General features: G+C 35.6%; 1 protein-coding gene across 1 annotated transcript; it reads left to right on the forward strand.

Moving 5' to 3' along the window:
* Positions 1–152: 152 nt before the first annotated feature.
* On the forward strand, positions 153–3,891 carry LOC118739602 (ribonuclease P protein subunit p29). The gene is made up of 2 exons (XM_036471029.1): positions 153–1,053; positions 3,576–3,891. Exon 1 carries the CDS (start codon positions 425–427, stop codon positions 1,049–1,051), a length of 627 nt encoding a protein of 208 aa, XP_036326922.1. The 5' UTR covers positions 153–424; the 3' UTR covers positions 1,052–1,053; positions 3,576–3,891.
* Positions 3,892–19,516: the final 15,625 nt, after the last annotated feature.

Below are 19,516 nucleotides of genomic sequence, written 5' to 3' on the forward strand. Positions count from 1 at the left end.
ACAGCAGCAACCAGCATAGGCTGCAACCTTCTTGGGTCTTCCGTTAGTTTAGCTTGACCATAACTACTGAGATACTAGCCTAATTTACATGTGGCGATTTTCTAGCCAATTCAATATTGATCAAGAAAAATCGCTGGTGTAAATGGTGAATCAAAAATCGCATGTCTCAAAATAGACAGCAATTTTTATTGGCGATGAGCGTTGTCAAAAAATCGCCTCATGTAAAGGCAGCTTAAGGCTGTAAAAGAAAAGTTAACCTCACGATTGGGCATCTCACCGGTTGAGCAAATCTCAACTGGCAATACCGTATTCATAAACAAATAGAACAGCTGTTTTTCACATATTTTTCTTTTGTTCATCCAAACGACTTTTATTGGACTTGAAGAGTTTTTGTTATCCTGGATTAAACAAACATCGATTAAAAATGGACAATTCTATGGCACCGCTACAGGAGTTGCTCACTGACATGGTAGTGCCGACACAGCGTGCCAACATGAACATTAATCCCGAACACATCACCATGCTAACCGGAAGTAAAAGCAAAAAACAGCTCAGCCGGAAGCGTGTCAAAGGAAAGAGCTCCACGCTTACGCGCCGCGAATACGCCAGCCTAGGGCTACACACTTTGCCAACACGACAAATGCTGTATGAAGAAGCTTTACCGCTACATAGACTTTGGAAAGGTTACATGCGTGAACACTTGGGACTACGTGAGGGTGACACGGTTCCAGCCGTGCACGAGCCAGGTTACGATGCATTCAGTAAATTGTTGGTAAAAACAGATCTGCATGGCGCTATATTGCGTGTGGTAGAATCGAAGTGCGCAACACTTGTGGGGTTGACGGGCATTGTAGTCTTGGATACGAAAAATATGCTAAAGCTCTTGGGCAAGGATCACCGTATACGATCGGTGCCGAAGACTGAATGCGTTTTTGGTATGCATTTTGGGAATATGGAATTTACCATTTTTGGCAAGCATCTAGCATTGCGACCAGCGGAGCGAAGTGTGAAGAAGATCAAGAATTTCATTGAACCTTTTGAGTTGGAATAAAAGTAAAACCAAATATCTAGTATTTAAGAAATTAGCAAATATGATATGAAGTTTAAGTAGCAATATAAAATCTTACAGAAATTGGACGTTGAAAAATATTTACTAAAATAACCCTGGTCCGAAATTCATCAAAGCAAAACATCAGCCTCTTTTAATTGCAAACTATAATTGAGGGAAATGCTCAATTTGCACAACGTAAGTGCCAAATCGGCATTTGAACGCGGTTGGGTTACTGAACGTCTCCATCAATTATAGATCCGAAATAAAGGAGTGCTGTTGTGATGATTTGCTTTTATGCATTTTCGAATAGAAGTATATTGTACTCTTATCTAATATTTCAATTTTCCTACTTAGTGCCGTTTTCTCAGGTAGCTTTTAAAATGTATCTGCCCTTCAAACAATTTTTTTTAGAACAGAAAAGGGCAGATCAAATCCAAAACCTACTTGACCTACCTACGGTCCTTACACTATTACATTAAAAAAATAATAATAATTAGCTGACAAATATTTAAAAGTTAGCAGCCGAATTTAATTGCCTTCGAAGTTAACTTCTGGCTGCAAAACGAGCAGAACTATCCCACTGGGAAAATAGGTAAGCACCTTACGAGGTAAGCCATGTTTTCTTTCAGTTTTAAGTACCAAAATTGTCATCATGACCAACGTAATCTACTAGTAAAGCACAAAATGAACACCTCTGATGACAAATTACGTTGTCAGTTGCAAAATAACGTGCCGCCGAAGTTATTTCCGAGCGCCGAACTACTCCGAGAGGCTGCTCTACATTCTACGTAACTTACTTTGAAAAGCGGCTCAGAAGTATGCCTGATACCAAATGTACATTATAAACTCCTATTTACAGAAGGCGGCCACTCCTTTGTTAAAGTGAGGGAAATTCGTCAGTTAAGTGGTAAGGACCGCCGGGTAAAGTGTAAGTTGCTGTTAAGGTATTGCACTTCACCCGGCGGTCCTTACCACTTCCCTGCCGAATCTCTCTTACTTTAACAAAGGCGTGGCCGCTTTTTGTAAGTAGGAATTTAGAATGCACATTTGATATCAGACATTATTCTGAGCCGCTTTACAAAGTAGGTTACGTAGAATGTAGAGCAGTCGCTAGGAGAGGTTCGGCGCTTGGAAATAACTTCGGCGGCACGTTATTTTGCAACTGAGAACGTGTTGCGTCGTCGGAGGTGTTCATTTTGTGCTTTACTAGTAGATTACGTTGGCCATGATGACAATTTTAGTACTAAAAACTGAAAGAAAACATGGCATACCTCGTAAGGTGCTTACCTATTTTACCAGTGGGATCCTATTATAAAAAATAATAATAAAAGAATTAAATATTAAATTGAAGTACATATTTCTTTCTTATAAACATACACCCATATATACATATCAATTTAATCATTTCGCGGCTTTACAAGCCTCTCCGAAACAAACTTTTTGGGCTCCTCGGAAATTATCAATTATAAGTGCATTCGTATTTCGAGTCATCACTGTTATTCAGTTGTATGATGTGCCTTGCATAAATTGTTTTATTGGCAATTAGTGACGACGTGCGAAAAGTCAGTTGTACCCTGTGGAAATCAATTCAGAAAATAATGAACGAGCAGGAGTTGTTCTACATACATATACATATGTATATGCACCTATTCATGTATAAAATGAATTAAAAGTTCAACAGTTATCTGTATATATGTATGTACATGAACATACATGCAATGCATGTAACCTGAATGAACAAAAAATTAGAAACATCATAAAGCATTCACAAAAAAAATTTAAAATTATTTTGCAGTCTTTCGGAATTTCAATTTATTAAATAAAAAGAAATAGTCAAACAAACGACCATAAATCAATCGAAGTGTGTCGATGTATTGCTCAGCGGAAATACCTGTTGTGCTTGAGATATTTACGAATGAAAGTTCATATATAGCTTTATGTGTTTATCAATTTCATACAAGTCGGTATTGATTTGATGTACATATATTTACCCACTTTTCTCCTATTTTGCATTCTAAACATAAACGTTAGCAAAAATTCTTTTATGTATTTCAAAGCTCTTGGGTACATACATACATAGACGCATACATGTCCAACAAGCATTTCAGTAAATGTTTTCAAAAATAACTTAAGTAAGTTTGCCATAATAAGCGATAAATAAGCGTTTTTAATATTAAGTTTATTTAATTTTTTTTTCAAATAAATCTTTAATAAGTGTTGAGAGCGAATGTTTATAAATCACTTAAACTTAAAAATGAAATGCAAATGCCAACAACTTGAAGCTGTAAAAATAACATTTTTTCAATTGTAAGTGACATGTTTACATTCTTTAAACTATATTTTAATTATAATTATTTAAATAAAAAATAAAACAAAATCAATGCGGAAAACATAGGCAAAAATGTCGCGATTAAAAAGTGAAAAAGACAGTCTAAACATTCGAGCCCTGAAATGATGAGTTTTCCTTATCCTTGCTTACTTTTACATTCAATTAAAAATGTATTAATAAATTTTTTTTTTTCAGAAACCTTCATCAATGAGAATGGCGGCGATGATGTGGAATATATAGCTGCATCGAAGTCGTTTTTCCAACTAGCCAATAACCGCATTTAATTGAAAGCTGCTGCACGCAACAAGATACAATAATTAACTATTATATGTTTAATGTTTGTTAGCGCAGCGGGTCCTGGATTGGAAGTAACGTTATATTTAATTTGTTCTCCGCAGACTTCACTATTCACAAGCAAATTTATAATTTCTCTAGACTGTCCTTTTCACTTTTTAATCGAGACATTTCTGCCTATGTTTTCCGCATTGACTTTATTGTATTTTTTTGTTAAAAAATTATAATTAATATATATTTTAAAGAACATAAACATGTCACTCACAATTAAAAAAGTATTATATTTTCAGCTTCAAGTCGTTGGCATTTGCATGTAATTTTTAAGTTTAATTGATTTGTTAACATTCGCTCTTATAAAAGGTTTATTTGAAAAAACTTTAAATAAACTTATTACCAAAAACGCTTATTTAACGCTTATTATGGCAAAATTACTTTAATGTATTTTTAAAAACAATTATTGAAATGCTTGTTGGGTCATATATCTTAAAAATTTAATTAGGCTAACAAAATAAATAATTTTAATAAATGGTTGATACATATGTGTGTACATATGTGTATACACTAATAAACAGGTGAATAACGCTTTCTTCTCCATTAGCTTATGCCAAATCTTACCTTAATACATCACAAATTTACCCACAAAATTCACAAACAGGTTGTATAAAACAATTAATTCAGTTCCCAAATCTCATTTATTTAGGTAAACAAACTTAATCGGTGGTGACAATATAATTAATTTTAATTTCGGCAGAAAAATGGAAGTTAAAAAATTGTAATACTAAACTACACACTTATGTACATATCGTCGTTTAAAGTACGAAACCGCGTATCGTCATTCTGCAAAACCGCGTAACTGACATTTGCCAAAAATTGGATTTGCTCACACAAGCTCTTGGCTCAATCGTTATCGATTCGTTCTGAAATATACTAACCAGAAATACGATTGCTTTATAAAAAAGAGAACCATTTTGAAATATGAGTGTTTTTGCTCCCTAGAAAATAGTTTATGCAATCTCATATACGCGGTTTTGCAATTTGGTGATACGCGGTTTTGTATTTTAAACGATGATATGTATACACCAAAAACTGAAAATTTAATTATTTTATGTTACTTTTGGTAGCTACATTGTTGTCATTTTTGCGATGCTAATGGACATCAGTAAAACGTGGTAGGGAATTAAATTCTCCTGAATGAATGTTTAAATTAGGCATTAAAAATGTTTGCCTACACTCTAAAAAATGTTTGTTTAAATTTGCGCATATTAAGATAGGTAACCAGTTTCCTCTCTTAATGAGTGCAAATTTACACATTGCTTGCTTACTTTTACTTATCATATGTGTGGCGTAGAACAAATTTCAATGTTTTTTTGAGTTTTAAACATTTTTTGTTCACATTTTCATAGTTTACACATAAAATGTTTAAAATTTCCTCTAAAAAATTTTCATTTAAATTTACTCATATAAAGAGAGGTAACCAGTTTCCTCTCCTAGTGTTTGCAAAATTAAACACTGTCTGTTTACTTTTACATATCAAATTTGTCACGTACTGCACACAAAGGGTGGGTTTTGGGGTTAAGTTTATTATGATTTAAGAAATTTTGATAAAAAAAAAATTTGTTTTCCATTTCTTGTGCGTCATTTTGTAAGAATTTTTCTTTTTTCTTGAGAACTCTTTAAAGTTTAACTGCGAATGAAAACATTGTCCTAAAAATATGCAGTGCATGCTCACTAACTGTTGCTTTTTACACTTTACAGCCTAAAAAAGTTTACCACTGATATGTACTTAATAAGCATTCGAAGATTTAATGTATTTATATTAAAATTCTTTTGTAAAATTTTTTATTACTTTTGAAAATTGAGTGCATCTTTAACCGTTAATGTTTTCATGATTTAATGATCGGATCTAAACCAAATTACGGGACGACCTTTAAGGTACTATCATTCCGGTAAAAAAATCGGTTCACGCAATGCAAAGTTATGCGGTGGAATAAATAAAAGAAGTAAAAATACTCCGAAGAATTTATAACCTCCCCTTTTTTGAAGCCGGTTGAAAATGTCTGAGTTCTTTGTAAATTTTATGTAAATAAAATGCAATTTATGAAACTTTAAAAAGTTTATTTTTTTTATTTCATTCTGTACATAAAACTTGCATAAATGCATTTTAAAGAGCGAATTTTCAGTATTTATATATATTTAGAAGTATACACTCTTTCCCCCAAAAAATATATTCCTGCGTGCACCCCTTAGTATTTATTATTTTTAAAAAATATATTTTTACTTTCAAAATGTTTGCAATTTTAAACATTTCATGTGTATATTTTAAACAACTCATGTTCAAAATCAAATCTTGAACATCTTGTGCGTATACTTGAACAGATTCTGGTTGAAAAATAAACCCTTTTCAGTAGTAGTTTTACATGCACTTTTTAGAGTGTGGCTTATACCATTTTTAGAAAAATTATGTAGCTATTTAGGAAATGGCATCAGATAATCTCCGGTGCCTGACATTTTCCACGTTTAATATTATAGAAATATTTACAATTTTTAATAATTGTGTGGCTCAGTTTCTCCTCCGACTTGTACATAGTGTTGTCTCACAAATGAAGTGATCTAAAATCCTTTTGTGTGAAACTTTTTCATGGTTTCACATTCAAGTTCAAAACGGTATATGAAATGTTCGTTTTGATTGTATTGAATTGAATCTAATAAATCAATATGAATTGCAAAATAATAATAATTAGAAATAGAGACGCAGATCCATATTAACTTCGATCATACGTACCATATAAATAGATATACATATGCCATGACGTGTATCATTACTTCGATGCATTTTTATTTCCGTTCATACCGCAAAAATTTGTATTACTTTTTATATTAGCCTAGGTCCCCGTATTAGTATTCTTCGTGTTCGTGCTCGTTTTCGCATTTATCTTCGTCTTCGTGCATAAGTTAGCTAAGACTTCTGAAAAAGCTGGCAACCTTCCTAAATATAATTAAGAAATAAAACAAATCTCTTGCGTCTGATATTGTGATACCTTCATACAACTCTCTTAAATACAGTTCAGAAATAAAGCCTTTTTAAACCCATTTCATTTGATACCCATATTTTTAATAATTGCTTTAACTTATTAAATAATTTGGGTTTACCTTTTTAAACAGGTGGCAACCCTCTTTAGTATTATAAATATTCAAACTAAGGATGTCTTACCACCTTCGTTTCAGGTCATATTTTTATATTTCATTTAACTTATGCATACTTTAATTAAATTCTAATTTTAAAACAGGTAGCAACCCTATTCAAAATACTTCAAAACTAAACCTAGTTAAACCTTTTTCAACTGATACACATATTGCCATACATACTTAAATTGTCTATCTTAATTCAAGTTGATGAAATTTCTAAAATATATGGCAGCCACCTTAAACAAAGCTCAGAAAAAAAAACATTTTTAACCCATGACAATTTATGCATATACTTTAATAAATCATTTAGCTTATTAAATAGTTTGAGTTTAACTTTTTAGACAGGTGGAAACCCTCTGAAGTAATTTATTTAACCTATTGCTTATATTGAATTCAATTTTGTAACAAGGTGGCAACCTTCTGAAAAATATTTTCAAAACCACAATCTCTTTCATCTGACGTCCAGGCAGGCGTATTTGGACCAAGATTCCAGAAAAGTCTGCCAATGGGCACATACCCAACCATATTCCAGGCGGAAGTTTGCAATCGTAGTCTGTGTTCGCTAATGTCACCGTAAAATTTTACCAGAAAACATTTTTTATCGGATAGTCAGGCAGCATTAAAGGCCTTAGACTAATTTAGAACGGCATCAAGTCTTGTGGACAGCTGTAAATCTCTTTTGAACCACCTGGGAGCTCACAATAGCGAAACGCTTGGATATGAATTGTTTGTTGAAGGCAACGAAGGCGCAGACTCTCACACAAAACGTGGAGCCTAAATGCGTTTTCATGATGCCGAGCCTTTCTGCGGACTTCTGACTATTTATTTCTGATAAGTTGATTATGTACTGGTATGTATTTATTCAAGGTACTATAGTGTTATAAAAATGATTCGACCAGTAAGGGTTAAAAAAAAAAAACTGAATTATTTTACATTAGAGGACACTAATTGGCGTTGACAGTGTTTCCTCACATCGAAAAGAAAAATAGAAGTGAACTCCGATTCAGCAACTTAAATTTCGAAATTTTTTTCGAAAGTAGCATTAAAAATATTTTAAACAGTAATTAATTTATACTTGCGCTATGTGAAGCTGCTACTAAGTTACTTATGGTCAAGGTCGACTTGCAGAAATGGCGTCGCGAATATTTAATTAAAAAATGCCTACGCTAAAAAATGAAAGCAGAACAAAAATATAAGCGATAACTCGGTCTTAGAACTCGAGCTGCTTAATATAGAGCATTGCATACCAGTGGCGCAGCAACAAGTTTTGCCAAAAATTTCCCATCAAAAATACGAATGCAAGCGAGAATAAAAAAGATAAAAAAATTCTTCCAAGTACTCGTAGAAAGCACACAAATGTATTCATAAAGTCCAAAAGTACTGCAAATAATATTTTTCTCCAAGCTTGTATATTTTTTTTACTCGCACCGGCTGTTTAGAGAACCGCTGTTTGTGCTGCGCTGTTTGGAAATGGTTTGAACGTTAATTGTGCAAAATGCGATGGGTTTGCCCCAATATTGCCAGCGGCCATAAACGCCGCACGAAAAAGGGCAATAGCCGCTGCAAACTAACTAGCCTGGCTGTAGCATCTATTTTCTTTTGTAGACCTTGTATTAAGTTTTAATTATTTTTTGTTATCTATCCGCTATTTGGGTGCGCGCTATTGTATTCAACAGCTTCTTCTACATATGCTTATGTATAACTATGTAATACTTCTTTTGGTACGAAATAGAGATCGGCATCAGATGGCTGATAAGTATTCTGACTAAGAGCGTGAGTAGCAAAGACAAGTATGGGCGTGAAGCATTAACTAAATTAGTTACTAGATACTTTGTCAAAAGCAAGCTTCGAAGAAGAAATGAAAATAAAAACTAATTAGTTCTGCAATAAAATATTCACCCAAATCCCTATTTTAAGTGAACACTTGAAGCGATATAGGTAAATGAAAGAGATTTTAAAGCAAACATAAAACTAAACTGATATATTGGGGAGAGCAATAACTTTTTCTCGCATGGCTCGAAGCTTGTTGAGAGGATTGGCGGAGGTCTTCTGCTGCGAGCTATCCATCAATATCAAACTTTGGCTTCCAGACTTTTTAGTGTCTTTCAAGCTAAAGTTGCTGCCATTAAAGAAGCAGTAGACGTACTCTTAGCACCACCCTCCAAATTAAATCGGAATATTTTATAACTCTCTCAAGTTTCTCTAAAAAAAAGTCCCAAAATATAAAAAAAATACATAGTCTGGTCACCTAACTATCGCGACCAAGGTCGATCTGCTGAAACCAAACTCTATTTTATTGCAGGTTTTTTATCTACGTATTTTTAGGAAACTTGGCTATTCCTCTTGTTTGAATGCCATTTAGGTTACGGGCTTATAGGTACGCTGATTATAAGGAGCGCTGTCTTGGCTTACTCAGGACACATAACGTGCTTTCCTGTTTTGTGTTCCACATTATGCAACCAGCACTGGTCGGAGTGAACCTTTCACAAGTTTGACAAGTGCTTCATTACCCTGCAGTGACTTCTGGGAAAGGTTTTAACAGTTCTTATGCCGTGCTATGTTATGCGGAGTGCTTTAGTTTTCCTTGCTAATATTTCCGGAATGTAGTCTATCTTGCCCAGCAATGTTGCGCTTCCTTCCTCATCCAGATATAGAAATTTCACCTGACGAAGCGCTATGACAGACCGTTTAGTCCCCTTTCCCAGGGAGAATACCTCTCACTTCGTTGATCATTATTCCGTAAGGTCTTGGTACCCAAATCCTTTAACCCGATTACTGGATGCATTTAGTGTTAAGAGCTGAAGAAAATGCCAGACAAAATTTGAGGTGACGAAACAGTACGGTGGCCACCATCTGCACCATCTCCTTAGCTTTTCTGATTTGTATACCATCGCTAATCAAAGCTTGTATTCGGCGCTTCTGGGTGTCGGTGAAGTATTCCGTCTCCATGCGGATTCCTGCTGTGCCTCCGTTACCAGTATTCCCCGAAGACTGTGTGATGTGGTCCTGAGTATTGCCCTCCGAGGCTGGATCAGCTCGCGGATCGACAGGCGTAGCTGCAGTACTTGTGAGTTGCTTCTGAGTGAGGCGTTAAGCCTTTGCTCTAGATCTTTCTCAGACTTGGTGACTCCAAAATGTTTTTAAAAGACGTTTCTATTTCAATTTTCATATGTATTTCTTTTAATGGATTGAAGTTCCTCCACTTCAGTGCTCCCTCGTGGGAGAAAGGCTGGTTGCGATGTGAGGGCGCCTGGCATAAGAAATGATTAACCATCGCCACGCTTTCAATTATCTTTGTTTGGGAATCGCCTGTTGTTTCTCAAACGGGCTTAGGTCTAACTAAAACAGAGTTATTCATTGTCTAAAAAAATATCGGGTTTACAATCCTAGAAAAATAGACGTTTGGCGTTTGGGTAGAGATGTACGGAAAAAAGGGTATCTTTGAAGCTATACTTTGCTGAAAGAACAAGTTTTTATTTTAATTTCTTTTTAGGTACTGCGCATATGTATGCGTTCCGCCATTTCTACGGAACTATAAAAAAATAGTTTACAGTGGATTCATGCAGACCTCTGACATGGAAATTTGAGTTTTGTAATCTTGTTATTTTTACGTTTTTTTGGTTTGCTGCGTATCGTCGCCGTTTGAGAATTTTGGCGTCACTTAGACGGCGACTACTTTCACGAACTGGTTTCTTTTCGAAATAAAATTTTTTAAGCTCCAAATGACGTAAATGCAAATTAGTACTTTGCATAAAAAACAAGAAGCTACAAGAATTAGACAGTTCTGCAATAGCTATTAAGCATTCCGATAAACAAAATACCAAAATTGGCAGTAGTCCGGGTGAAGGCAAACAAAAAAAAAAGAAATAATAATAATAGTAAAAACCCAAAACAAGCGCTACCAAAAATGTAAACAATATCAAAATTTGCATGAGTTTTACTGGCGTGCCTAAATTGGAGCGCTAAGCGTTGCGTTTGCCATTGTCAACGAGTGTCAGCGCGGCGTAATTTTTGACGTTTTCTCATTTTCTCTCGTTTTTATTCTCATTTTCACTTTCTTTGTCCTTTCTCTTGCTTTCCGTCTTCTGCATCCAACTTCAACATGTAACACCTTGTCAAAAATGAAAATTCCATTTGCTCGGCGCTAGCGCCGCGTTACTGTGGGATACTCCATACAAATTGTACGGGCATGAGGATTTTTGACAGTTGTTTGGCGCTTGACGCGCCAATTTAGGCAAGTCAGTTAAAGGGAGCAGACGAGTGGGTAATAGCCGCCACTGCGAAAGCTAGTAAAATCAAATTCAGACGCAATATAGTAAAAGCAAAAATAACAAAAGAAAGCAATCGACAAAAGCGGCAGCAAACTGAGATGAATGTGGCCAAATTTGGACATATCAAGCGTGTCTGCAGGTAGTCGCTAAGCGCCGATATGGATATTTTTTAAGTGTTAGTCTAGCTATATGCTAAGTTTATAGCTGATGGTTGCTGTTGTTGTTAGCGTTATCGATCAAAGCATCCAACTTAGCATTGATGTGGGAATTCCGAAAAATGTTAACAAAATTTGCATTAGCGGCGCCGGTTCATTTGGTTGCGTTCAGTTATGTTTGTTTTATTGCTTTGATACTTTGCGTACTTTGACTATCAACACGCTATCACATTGACCTTTTTTTTCTTGCCAACGGCTCCGGAGTGGCGCGGGTTTTTGCAATGTTTCTTGTTTTAACCCCTTTTTGAACTTGTCTAACCTGCCTGGTTTTTTGTTGGTCATGGAATTTTTTCTCCGCTGCAAATATTTGAAGTTTTGCGTTTTGTTTATGCTTTTAGCTCTTTTTCGCCCGTTTTTTGTGTGTTTTACTATATATTTTTTCCAATCATGCAATTGCTAAATACATACATACATATATTTGTTTTGATTTTTGCCAATCATATCACATTGATTATGACTTTGCTGAAATGTTAATGATGTGCCACACCTTAAAATTTGCTTAGCTTTAATTAGTTGACAGCAAGCGTGCATTTAGAAAGTCATGGGAATAACCATTTCATCAATCTATGCCACCAAATTTAAGGCGTTGCTTATCGCAATCCTCACACCTAACTAAGTCGGCGTAATAAATAACAAAACACATTCGTTGTACATCTCCTTTTTGGCCAATGCTGTCTATAAATTTATTTTAGCGCACAATTTATATACCTCTATCTCTCTCCTTTTTTGTCATTGGCCGCAAGCCAATTTGACTGCTTGAGTCTTCACACGCATCTAAGCTATGTATAGTATATAAAATACAACCGCTCTGCGATATAAAAATAAAAATCGCTTTATTTATGTATTGCATATCCTTTTTGATAAATACCAAATTACGCTTTCGTTGTTTCTTTTTTTTTTTTTTGCCACCGCTTTGCCATTTTGTCCAATTCAAGTTCGTTGCTTAAGTCTTCAGTATTGTTGGCACTTTTGCGTAACTTTTTCTCAGTCAACATTTTTGTAGTGCGAACCATTTTTTTTTTCCTAAAAATCCAGTTCCTTTTTTATTATTTATTTATGTTTATCTCGTTTTTATAAATTATAGGTCTTGTCTCGCAAGCGAACAGTAATAAATCAGTCTCTGTGAGGCTTATGTTAATTGCCACAAATTTTTACTGTTCTAGTCTTTAGCTGATTATTTTTAACTGTCACTTTAATGCTTTGCATATTAGCTTAAACGTATGTATACATAAATTCCAAAATCATGGGTTTTCTGTGAAGTGAAAGGTCAGATTACGTGGCTTTGGTCAAAACAAAATTCTTCTAGTTTTGTTTTTGGCATAAACTATGCAGACTACCTCAGGCGACTCGTTAGACGATGTTGTTTACAAACGGTTAGTTAGTTATCAAAGGAATTGGCGCTCAATTATAAATCGATCCGCGTATAAACAAAAATATAACAAAATACATATATAACAAAAATAACAATAGAAAAATGCCAAGTTCAAATCTTTTTTGCAATGGGCTAAAGCTTTAAACCAATGGTGAAAAATCTAGTTCCTGGCAAAATATTCTACGATAATTTTAAGCAGGAAATTTCACTAGTTCAACGAAGACGAAAATCTTCTGCGGATTGAGGCGGAAGTGTAAATATATATATATTATGTTTTATGAAAAAATAATGAAAGTTTGTTTCACCAAAAAAAAAAAAGAAGAAAATTGTAACCATCCATAATAAAGTGTGGTGACATAGGCATATCGCCAGTGGGCTCCGAGTTGCATATTTTCGGGCGGTATTCGCCTTCACCAATGCAAAAAAATCGTCAATATACCAAAATTCAGCTGTTATTTGACTTTATTATTAAGTACCATTACTATTAAATTTTATCTAAATATAATAATTTCTTAGTTAGGTAAACAAAAAAATGTATAAGAAGTAGGGACACTGCGATACAGAAAGATCATTTGTATTATAACCCAAACCATGGGTTCCTTATACGGAAAATCCAAGTTAAACTTAACTTTTCTAATAAAAAGAGAAAGATCTTAGTAGACGAATTCCTAATGCCAAGAGAATCAAAAGGAGATGAACAAAAAATAAACTTAGGGGTTCCGCTCCTACTCTATTATTCAGTGTGCTGGTACCCAACAAAGTGTTATAATTTTTTCCTTTGCAAGAAGCGGAGAGTAACAAAAAACTCCTTGCCAAGATTTGAGTTTATCTTCCTACTGGAGAGGTCCTGAATTTCCGCTTCAAGGTTATTTTTGGTTGAGGTCGGGATATGTTAATCGACATCAAGCACCATTGACAGACTACACTCTCTTAGGAGCAGCAGTCTCTACTACTGTAGCTTTTTCCAGGCGGAAGTATTGGTCATAAAGGTGACGGTTAACTACATAGCAAATAAACAGGTGAATCTCTATATCGAAAGTCAGGCTGCGATAAAGGTGCTACTATCGCACAGCCGGTTCTGAACTATGTCTCGCCGGTCTGATCGCCGGGGACTAGTTTGACGCAGTGGACGAAGCTACAGACTTGTCAGAACGTCGCATTTCAGGAGGCCTTCTAATGTCGCCTGAGCACAATCTGCACAGCGAGGCCCAAATGTTTCCCGTAAGGGAGCATAACGAATTGCATAGAAAACAGCTTCTGGTGGACGCGGACTGGACATACATTGATCAGCCACTGGATCTGAGGAACGAGGTATCGACGAGTGATCAACGGCATTCGTAAGGAGTCGGTCACCACCTACCACGTCTCCCGATCGATGAATGCCATGATCGGAGCCCAATCACTAACAATTGCAGACAAGGAGCTTTCACTTGTCAAGAAAGACCCGCGTACATCTTGCCCAGTTACGGTCTGGATATTGTAACCATCTCAACAGCTACCTATCCAGACTACACCCCAATATCCCTTATGAGTGTCCGGCACGTGGAAGTTCCCCACACGACACCAACCACCTCTTCACATGCCAGCTCAATCCCACTCAACTAAAACCCCTCTCCATTTGACCCGAACACGTCTAAAGAGTCCGTTTCTTGGGCCTACCGTTAGTTGACGAAAACGATTAGTGGACTAACCGAACTAGGCGGGGCTTAGTAGTGCGGATACAAGAACAACAACACAGCAGTAACTCAAAAAATATGGCGAAGGGCAAGGCAGCTCTGGATTTGCTTCATGTTGGCATTGACGTTAATCTGCCCTGGGTTGCGGGGCATACCGGCATCACGGTCTGTCGGAAACTATTCTGATAGAGAAAGTGCCGCTTTCTCTCCCGCCGATTAAACGGAACTCGACTGTCCATGATGCGGAAGCCGCAGAAGGTTGCGACCAAAACGCAAGGTTTGCAGGTGTCCAGTATTATTTGCAGAGCGTATGCTATAAATCTCTCGAAGTTTGTCCTATTTCTCAAGAGGAAGGATGCGAGGCTACCGGTGGGTGTTCCAACGGGACACTGCCTGCTGGCATCGCACGCCTTCAGACTGGCTCTGGTTAATGTTAAGATTTACGCCTAGTCTGGAAGCTTCCGCCAAAGTAAGCTAAGTTGGTTCAGTTTGACCAGAGGGCTGAAAAGTGTTTCAACATTACTTCTGGTACTCAGTGATTTGCAGACTAATGTGTTCGTAGGTTATCGGTTAACGCTATGGACCTTAATGGTATCTGCAATGCCACGTAAGCTTACCTAATCTAACCCGTTCTAGGATTATGATTTGCTGTTTGCAGCAAAACCCGATTTGAGTTCTCCTACAGGCCAATTTAAGCTTCGTTACAAGGATATAGTTTCAAGTTATTTGATCTCGTCAGAATATTCAATCACTGTGTTTATAAGAACGACGGTTGGTTTATATGTATATACTCGTGAACGGCCATTGGAGGGTTTATTCTAAGGTATTTATTGACATATCAGTTTGACACGAAACTAAGAGCTAAGCATCTGAAATGGTGCCTTTTAATTTTCCATTAACTAAATACACTTACTTGGTCCAACTATCCAACGGTATTTCACTCACGCGCAATTAGTCTGATCAAGAGTTTATCCACAAGGCGAGACCAAAGCTTTAGCAACAAAAGTATTTTCTTATGACTATGATCATTATTCATGAAGCATCAACCCAAAATTTTAAGGCTAGGAGGGTGACTTATTTTTTTGATGCCAGGTAAATAAATGATAACTCCATTTAATTTTTATTGGATTTGCATTTCACATGAAATATTTAAAACTTTAGGGAGCCTATTATTCGTATTTTACAAACAGGTTTGAGATTGTTGTACGATGTTATAACAGATATTTTTTTTTACTTTTAAATGCGCATTTATTTTAAATAATTTAATTTAGTGCTTAAAACAAAAATATTAAAAATGGTATTCTCATTTACACATATCTATAGCTGACACATACAGATTTAGTTTAATCGTTGTTGACATATTTATATATGCGTTTATTGATGCCCATGTGCTTATAAGTATTTGTTTTTTGTTTTGAATTTTAAAATAGGCGAAATGCGAAAAAAATGCAAACGAAAAATACGCACCAAAACAACAATGTTTTGCAATAGTTGCTCAATTTTTGTTTTTTTTTCTTCGTTGCTTTTATTGGAGTTAAATATGTTGATCATTTTTTAGTCTTCAGCCATTTCTCAATTTCTGCGTCAAATGACTTTTGTCTATTTTCGCAGCATGTTATTTTACCCAAAAAATTTTATTTTGATGAAGCAATTTGCATATAAACTACTTAAAACACCGTGCGACAAAAACAAAAAAAAAATTTAAAATACGCGCAAAATTCAATTCGAAAACACAATTCAATATATAATAGGTGTTGCTACTGTTAAGTGGTTCTTCTCTCTCTAATCCTTGTCTAGTCCATTTGAAACCTTTACTAAAGTAACCAGTAAGGCTTGCTAAAGTAAGTACTAAAGGTTAGACTTGAATTAGAGTCATGCGCCACTTGACAGCGGTAAGGGTTTTTATTTTTTGAATTTTGAATTGTGTCGTTATTGCATGTACATAATTACATATACATAGAAACAAAAGTTTATCCAAGGCATTATGTTTTTTTGTAAAAAAATTTTTAAATGCACTGTGAACCCAAATTAAGTTAGTTTTTATGCGTAGCGTTTTGTTACTCAAACTTACTGATTTTGGCATGATCGCATATGTATGTATGTATGTAGTATGTATTTATGAACTAATTTCAGTTAACTGCGTAATTTCTTTACTGCCGCTTTCAACAGAAGCTAATGAATTATTTAAAGCAGATAACAAAATCGTCGCCAATTGGTGAACAAAATAAGGCGTTACGCATTTTAAAGGTATTTTTCACCAGCTGAAAGTTAAGAAAGTAGAGCGCTTGGTATTGAATTTGTTTTAAAGGAATAATGTAAAACAAAAATCTCAGAAAAATTAGACTATTACTATAAATAAAAATGACTCAATCAAAAATTTGCCTGATTTGTCTACATACATACATACATATGTACCTATGTACATATAACTTGATTAAGCTATGACTTAACCGCAAATGGCTTACTTTGCCAATCATGCCAATGATGGTGCTTTTATTCCTATTTTATTCGTATGATTACTATCTTTGATTAGATGAGTATTGAATTACAAAAGTGTAATTTTCAATTCATTTTATTTGTAATACAATAAATAAAAATATAATACAGTCCACTTTGAAATAGAAGATAGGCAAAATACACCAAAAAATGAGAAATCAACAAAAGCCGATAAGTAGTTATAGGAAATATAAAACCACGTTGGTCAATCGAGCCTCGAAATTGACTATGTAAGCCGTACAAGCAACAGACTTGACGCATTTATAAATAAAAGCGCTATAATTGTACAGGCATACAAAGGATAAATAAGTGGTAAAGCTAGATACCCTGGGTATAGGTCTGCGGCACTTTCTCATTCGTTCTTCTCTGGGGTTCTTATGGAGAACAATGGAGTAGTACAATCTAGTTGTTGTAGATTATCCGGTAAAGTTTTGACGACCTTTGTGTGTCCGAATGTGAGGTCCCTTCACGGCTGGATTATATTTAACCTGAGAGCACTACATCATACTGGAAATTTGCCGCACAGATCCACCGGTGTAAGATTTAATATGACTTCCCCAGATTTGGTGTGAGTAGTGGGTAGTGCTCCCACGACAGACATGGACACTGTCCTATGTACACGTTTCACCTTGGCTCTGGACAAAGTCTAATTTAAGGCAATTCACCATACGGTGACCCGGTAGAAACGGATGCGTCTCATTGCAGCTATGTGCATTCAGTCTACTGAATATACATACTTATGTGGTTTTATTCCCCCTCTTTTTCCTATAGCCATCTTACAAGCGTATAATGCAGCATTTGCTTCCTGGAGCGGCCCAGTCAAGTTTCTTTTCTAGAATAATTCCAAGGTATTTGATCTCGATTGAGAAAGTAAGTTCTACTCCGTTTAAGGTAGGAGGTTTGAATAGAGCAATTTTATACTTCTCGGTCTTGGTCGGATTGACGCTAAGTCCGCATTTTTTACACCAGATATTTACAAGACTGAGTGCATTTTGTAATAACTCCTACAGGACCTGCGGATGTTTACACGTGGCTACGATTGCTTCGTCATGAGCATACGTTGTGACTTGATAACCAGTGCCCTTTAGGTTTAGAAGTAGGGCGGTAACAGTTAGACTCCAGAGTAGAGGTAATAGAACGTCCCCTTAGAAAGTGCATCCGGTCACATGTTTAGTTATGGAGCCATCCCCTAGCTCTGATACAAAAGTTCTCTTTTCCAGTATCCGCTGCACCCCCACCCTAAAGTGGGAATTAACAACGTACTCCGTGTAGCCCCGCTTGGCCAATTATTTTTAAATCGTCGATACGGTTTCGCGAAGCGCGGTCTCCATGGATTTTCCCTTGGAATATGAATGCTGCTTCCGCCGAAGACATTCGTCAATGAGACTCTCTGAAGTCTTTAGAAAAAACCAAAAGGGGTCTAGCGGCCTGAGATACTTCGGTTTTATATGAGCGGTCCTGCCCCCTTTAAGCAGAAGAAATACCTTCGCATCGGGAAGTGAGTGCTGATAAGGATCTTCAGCATTTCATTCAGTGACGATGTCCAGTCATCGTTAAGCTTCTGGGTAGAGTTCATAATTGAAGAAGGCTTCGACAGAACTTTTTGCAACCTGTTGGCCTCAGAGTTTTCTTCTATGTTGTTGCAGAAGTTTTGCCAAGATTCGCGTCGCCTTTTTTTATGGGTGTTCTTGAAAAACTTGAATGCATCCTTGCAGGGTTCATCATTTTCACCACAGAACAACATATATACATATGGTAGTGTCGTTGAAGAATAAAATCATGTCTCGGAAGGTAAGCATGACTGCCTAAATAGCAGAGAATTAGCGGCAACGAGCTTTGTTGTTTTCGCCATTTTCCAAAGACAAAAACGGGCTTGAGGCTTCATTAAAAATGCTTATATAGCAGTAAAAATTTATTCCGAAATATTTAATAAAAGAAACGTTTTGATTTTCAATAATTTATTTTTAAATTATTTTCACGTTTTTAATTTAATTTTTTTACAAAACTTAAGAAATAAATACTATGCTAATTATCATTTAGCACTATCACTAAAAAAGCAAGCAAATAACGCAAGCCGACAAATTTACGAATTAACTTCACGTAACTCCTAAACGCACTACATACATACATGCATACAGTAGAAATAAATTATAAGTGAAATGGAGAAAAGTAATTAATTAATTTTAATTTCAAAAAAGAAAAAAAATGTTCACAAACGTAATAGTTTTACAATAAATTAATTAGGCGAAAAGCGTGTATTTACAATTTGATTTGTCTCGATTTTTTTTTTGTTTTTGTTTTGTCAATAAATAATCTTACATGCTAATGAAGTTTATAATGGACAAAGAATAGCTTTTAAAGACAAAAATGTGAAAATAATTAAAAAAGAAAAACAATAAAAATAAAATAAATTTTCATGACGACAATCATGCACTCTACACACGCTTCACGTTTCACACATTTAAAAATAGTACTTTTCAGTTTTAATTATAGTTTAAGGTAGTAAATGGTAAGTAAAAGCATAAAATCACGTTTTTTGCGCCACACGCCTCATACACTCCCTCCTTGCCTGCCTGCCATACAATCTCCTTTGCATGCGTTGTGCGGCGCTTGAGTATTTTTTTGT

The sequence above is a fragment of the Rhagoletis pomonella genome, unplaced genomic scaffold (assembly GCF_013731165.1).
Source record: "Rhagoletis pomonella isolate Grant_MI unplaced genomic scaffold, Rhpom_1.0 Rhpom_scaffold_00005, whole genome shotgun sequence".
Taxonomy (NCBI): Eukaryota; Metazoa; Arthropoda; class Insecta; order Diptera; family Tephritidae; genus Rhagoletis; species Rhagoletis pomonella.

What these genes read in the sequence shown, in the direction of transcription:
- LOC118739602 (XM_036471029.1), top strand. Translation starts at nt 425, where the DNA reads ATGGACAATTCTATGGCACCGCTACAGGAGTTGCTCACTGACATGGTA.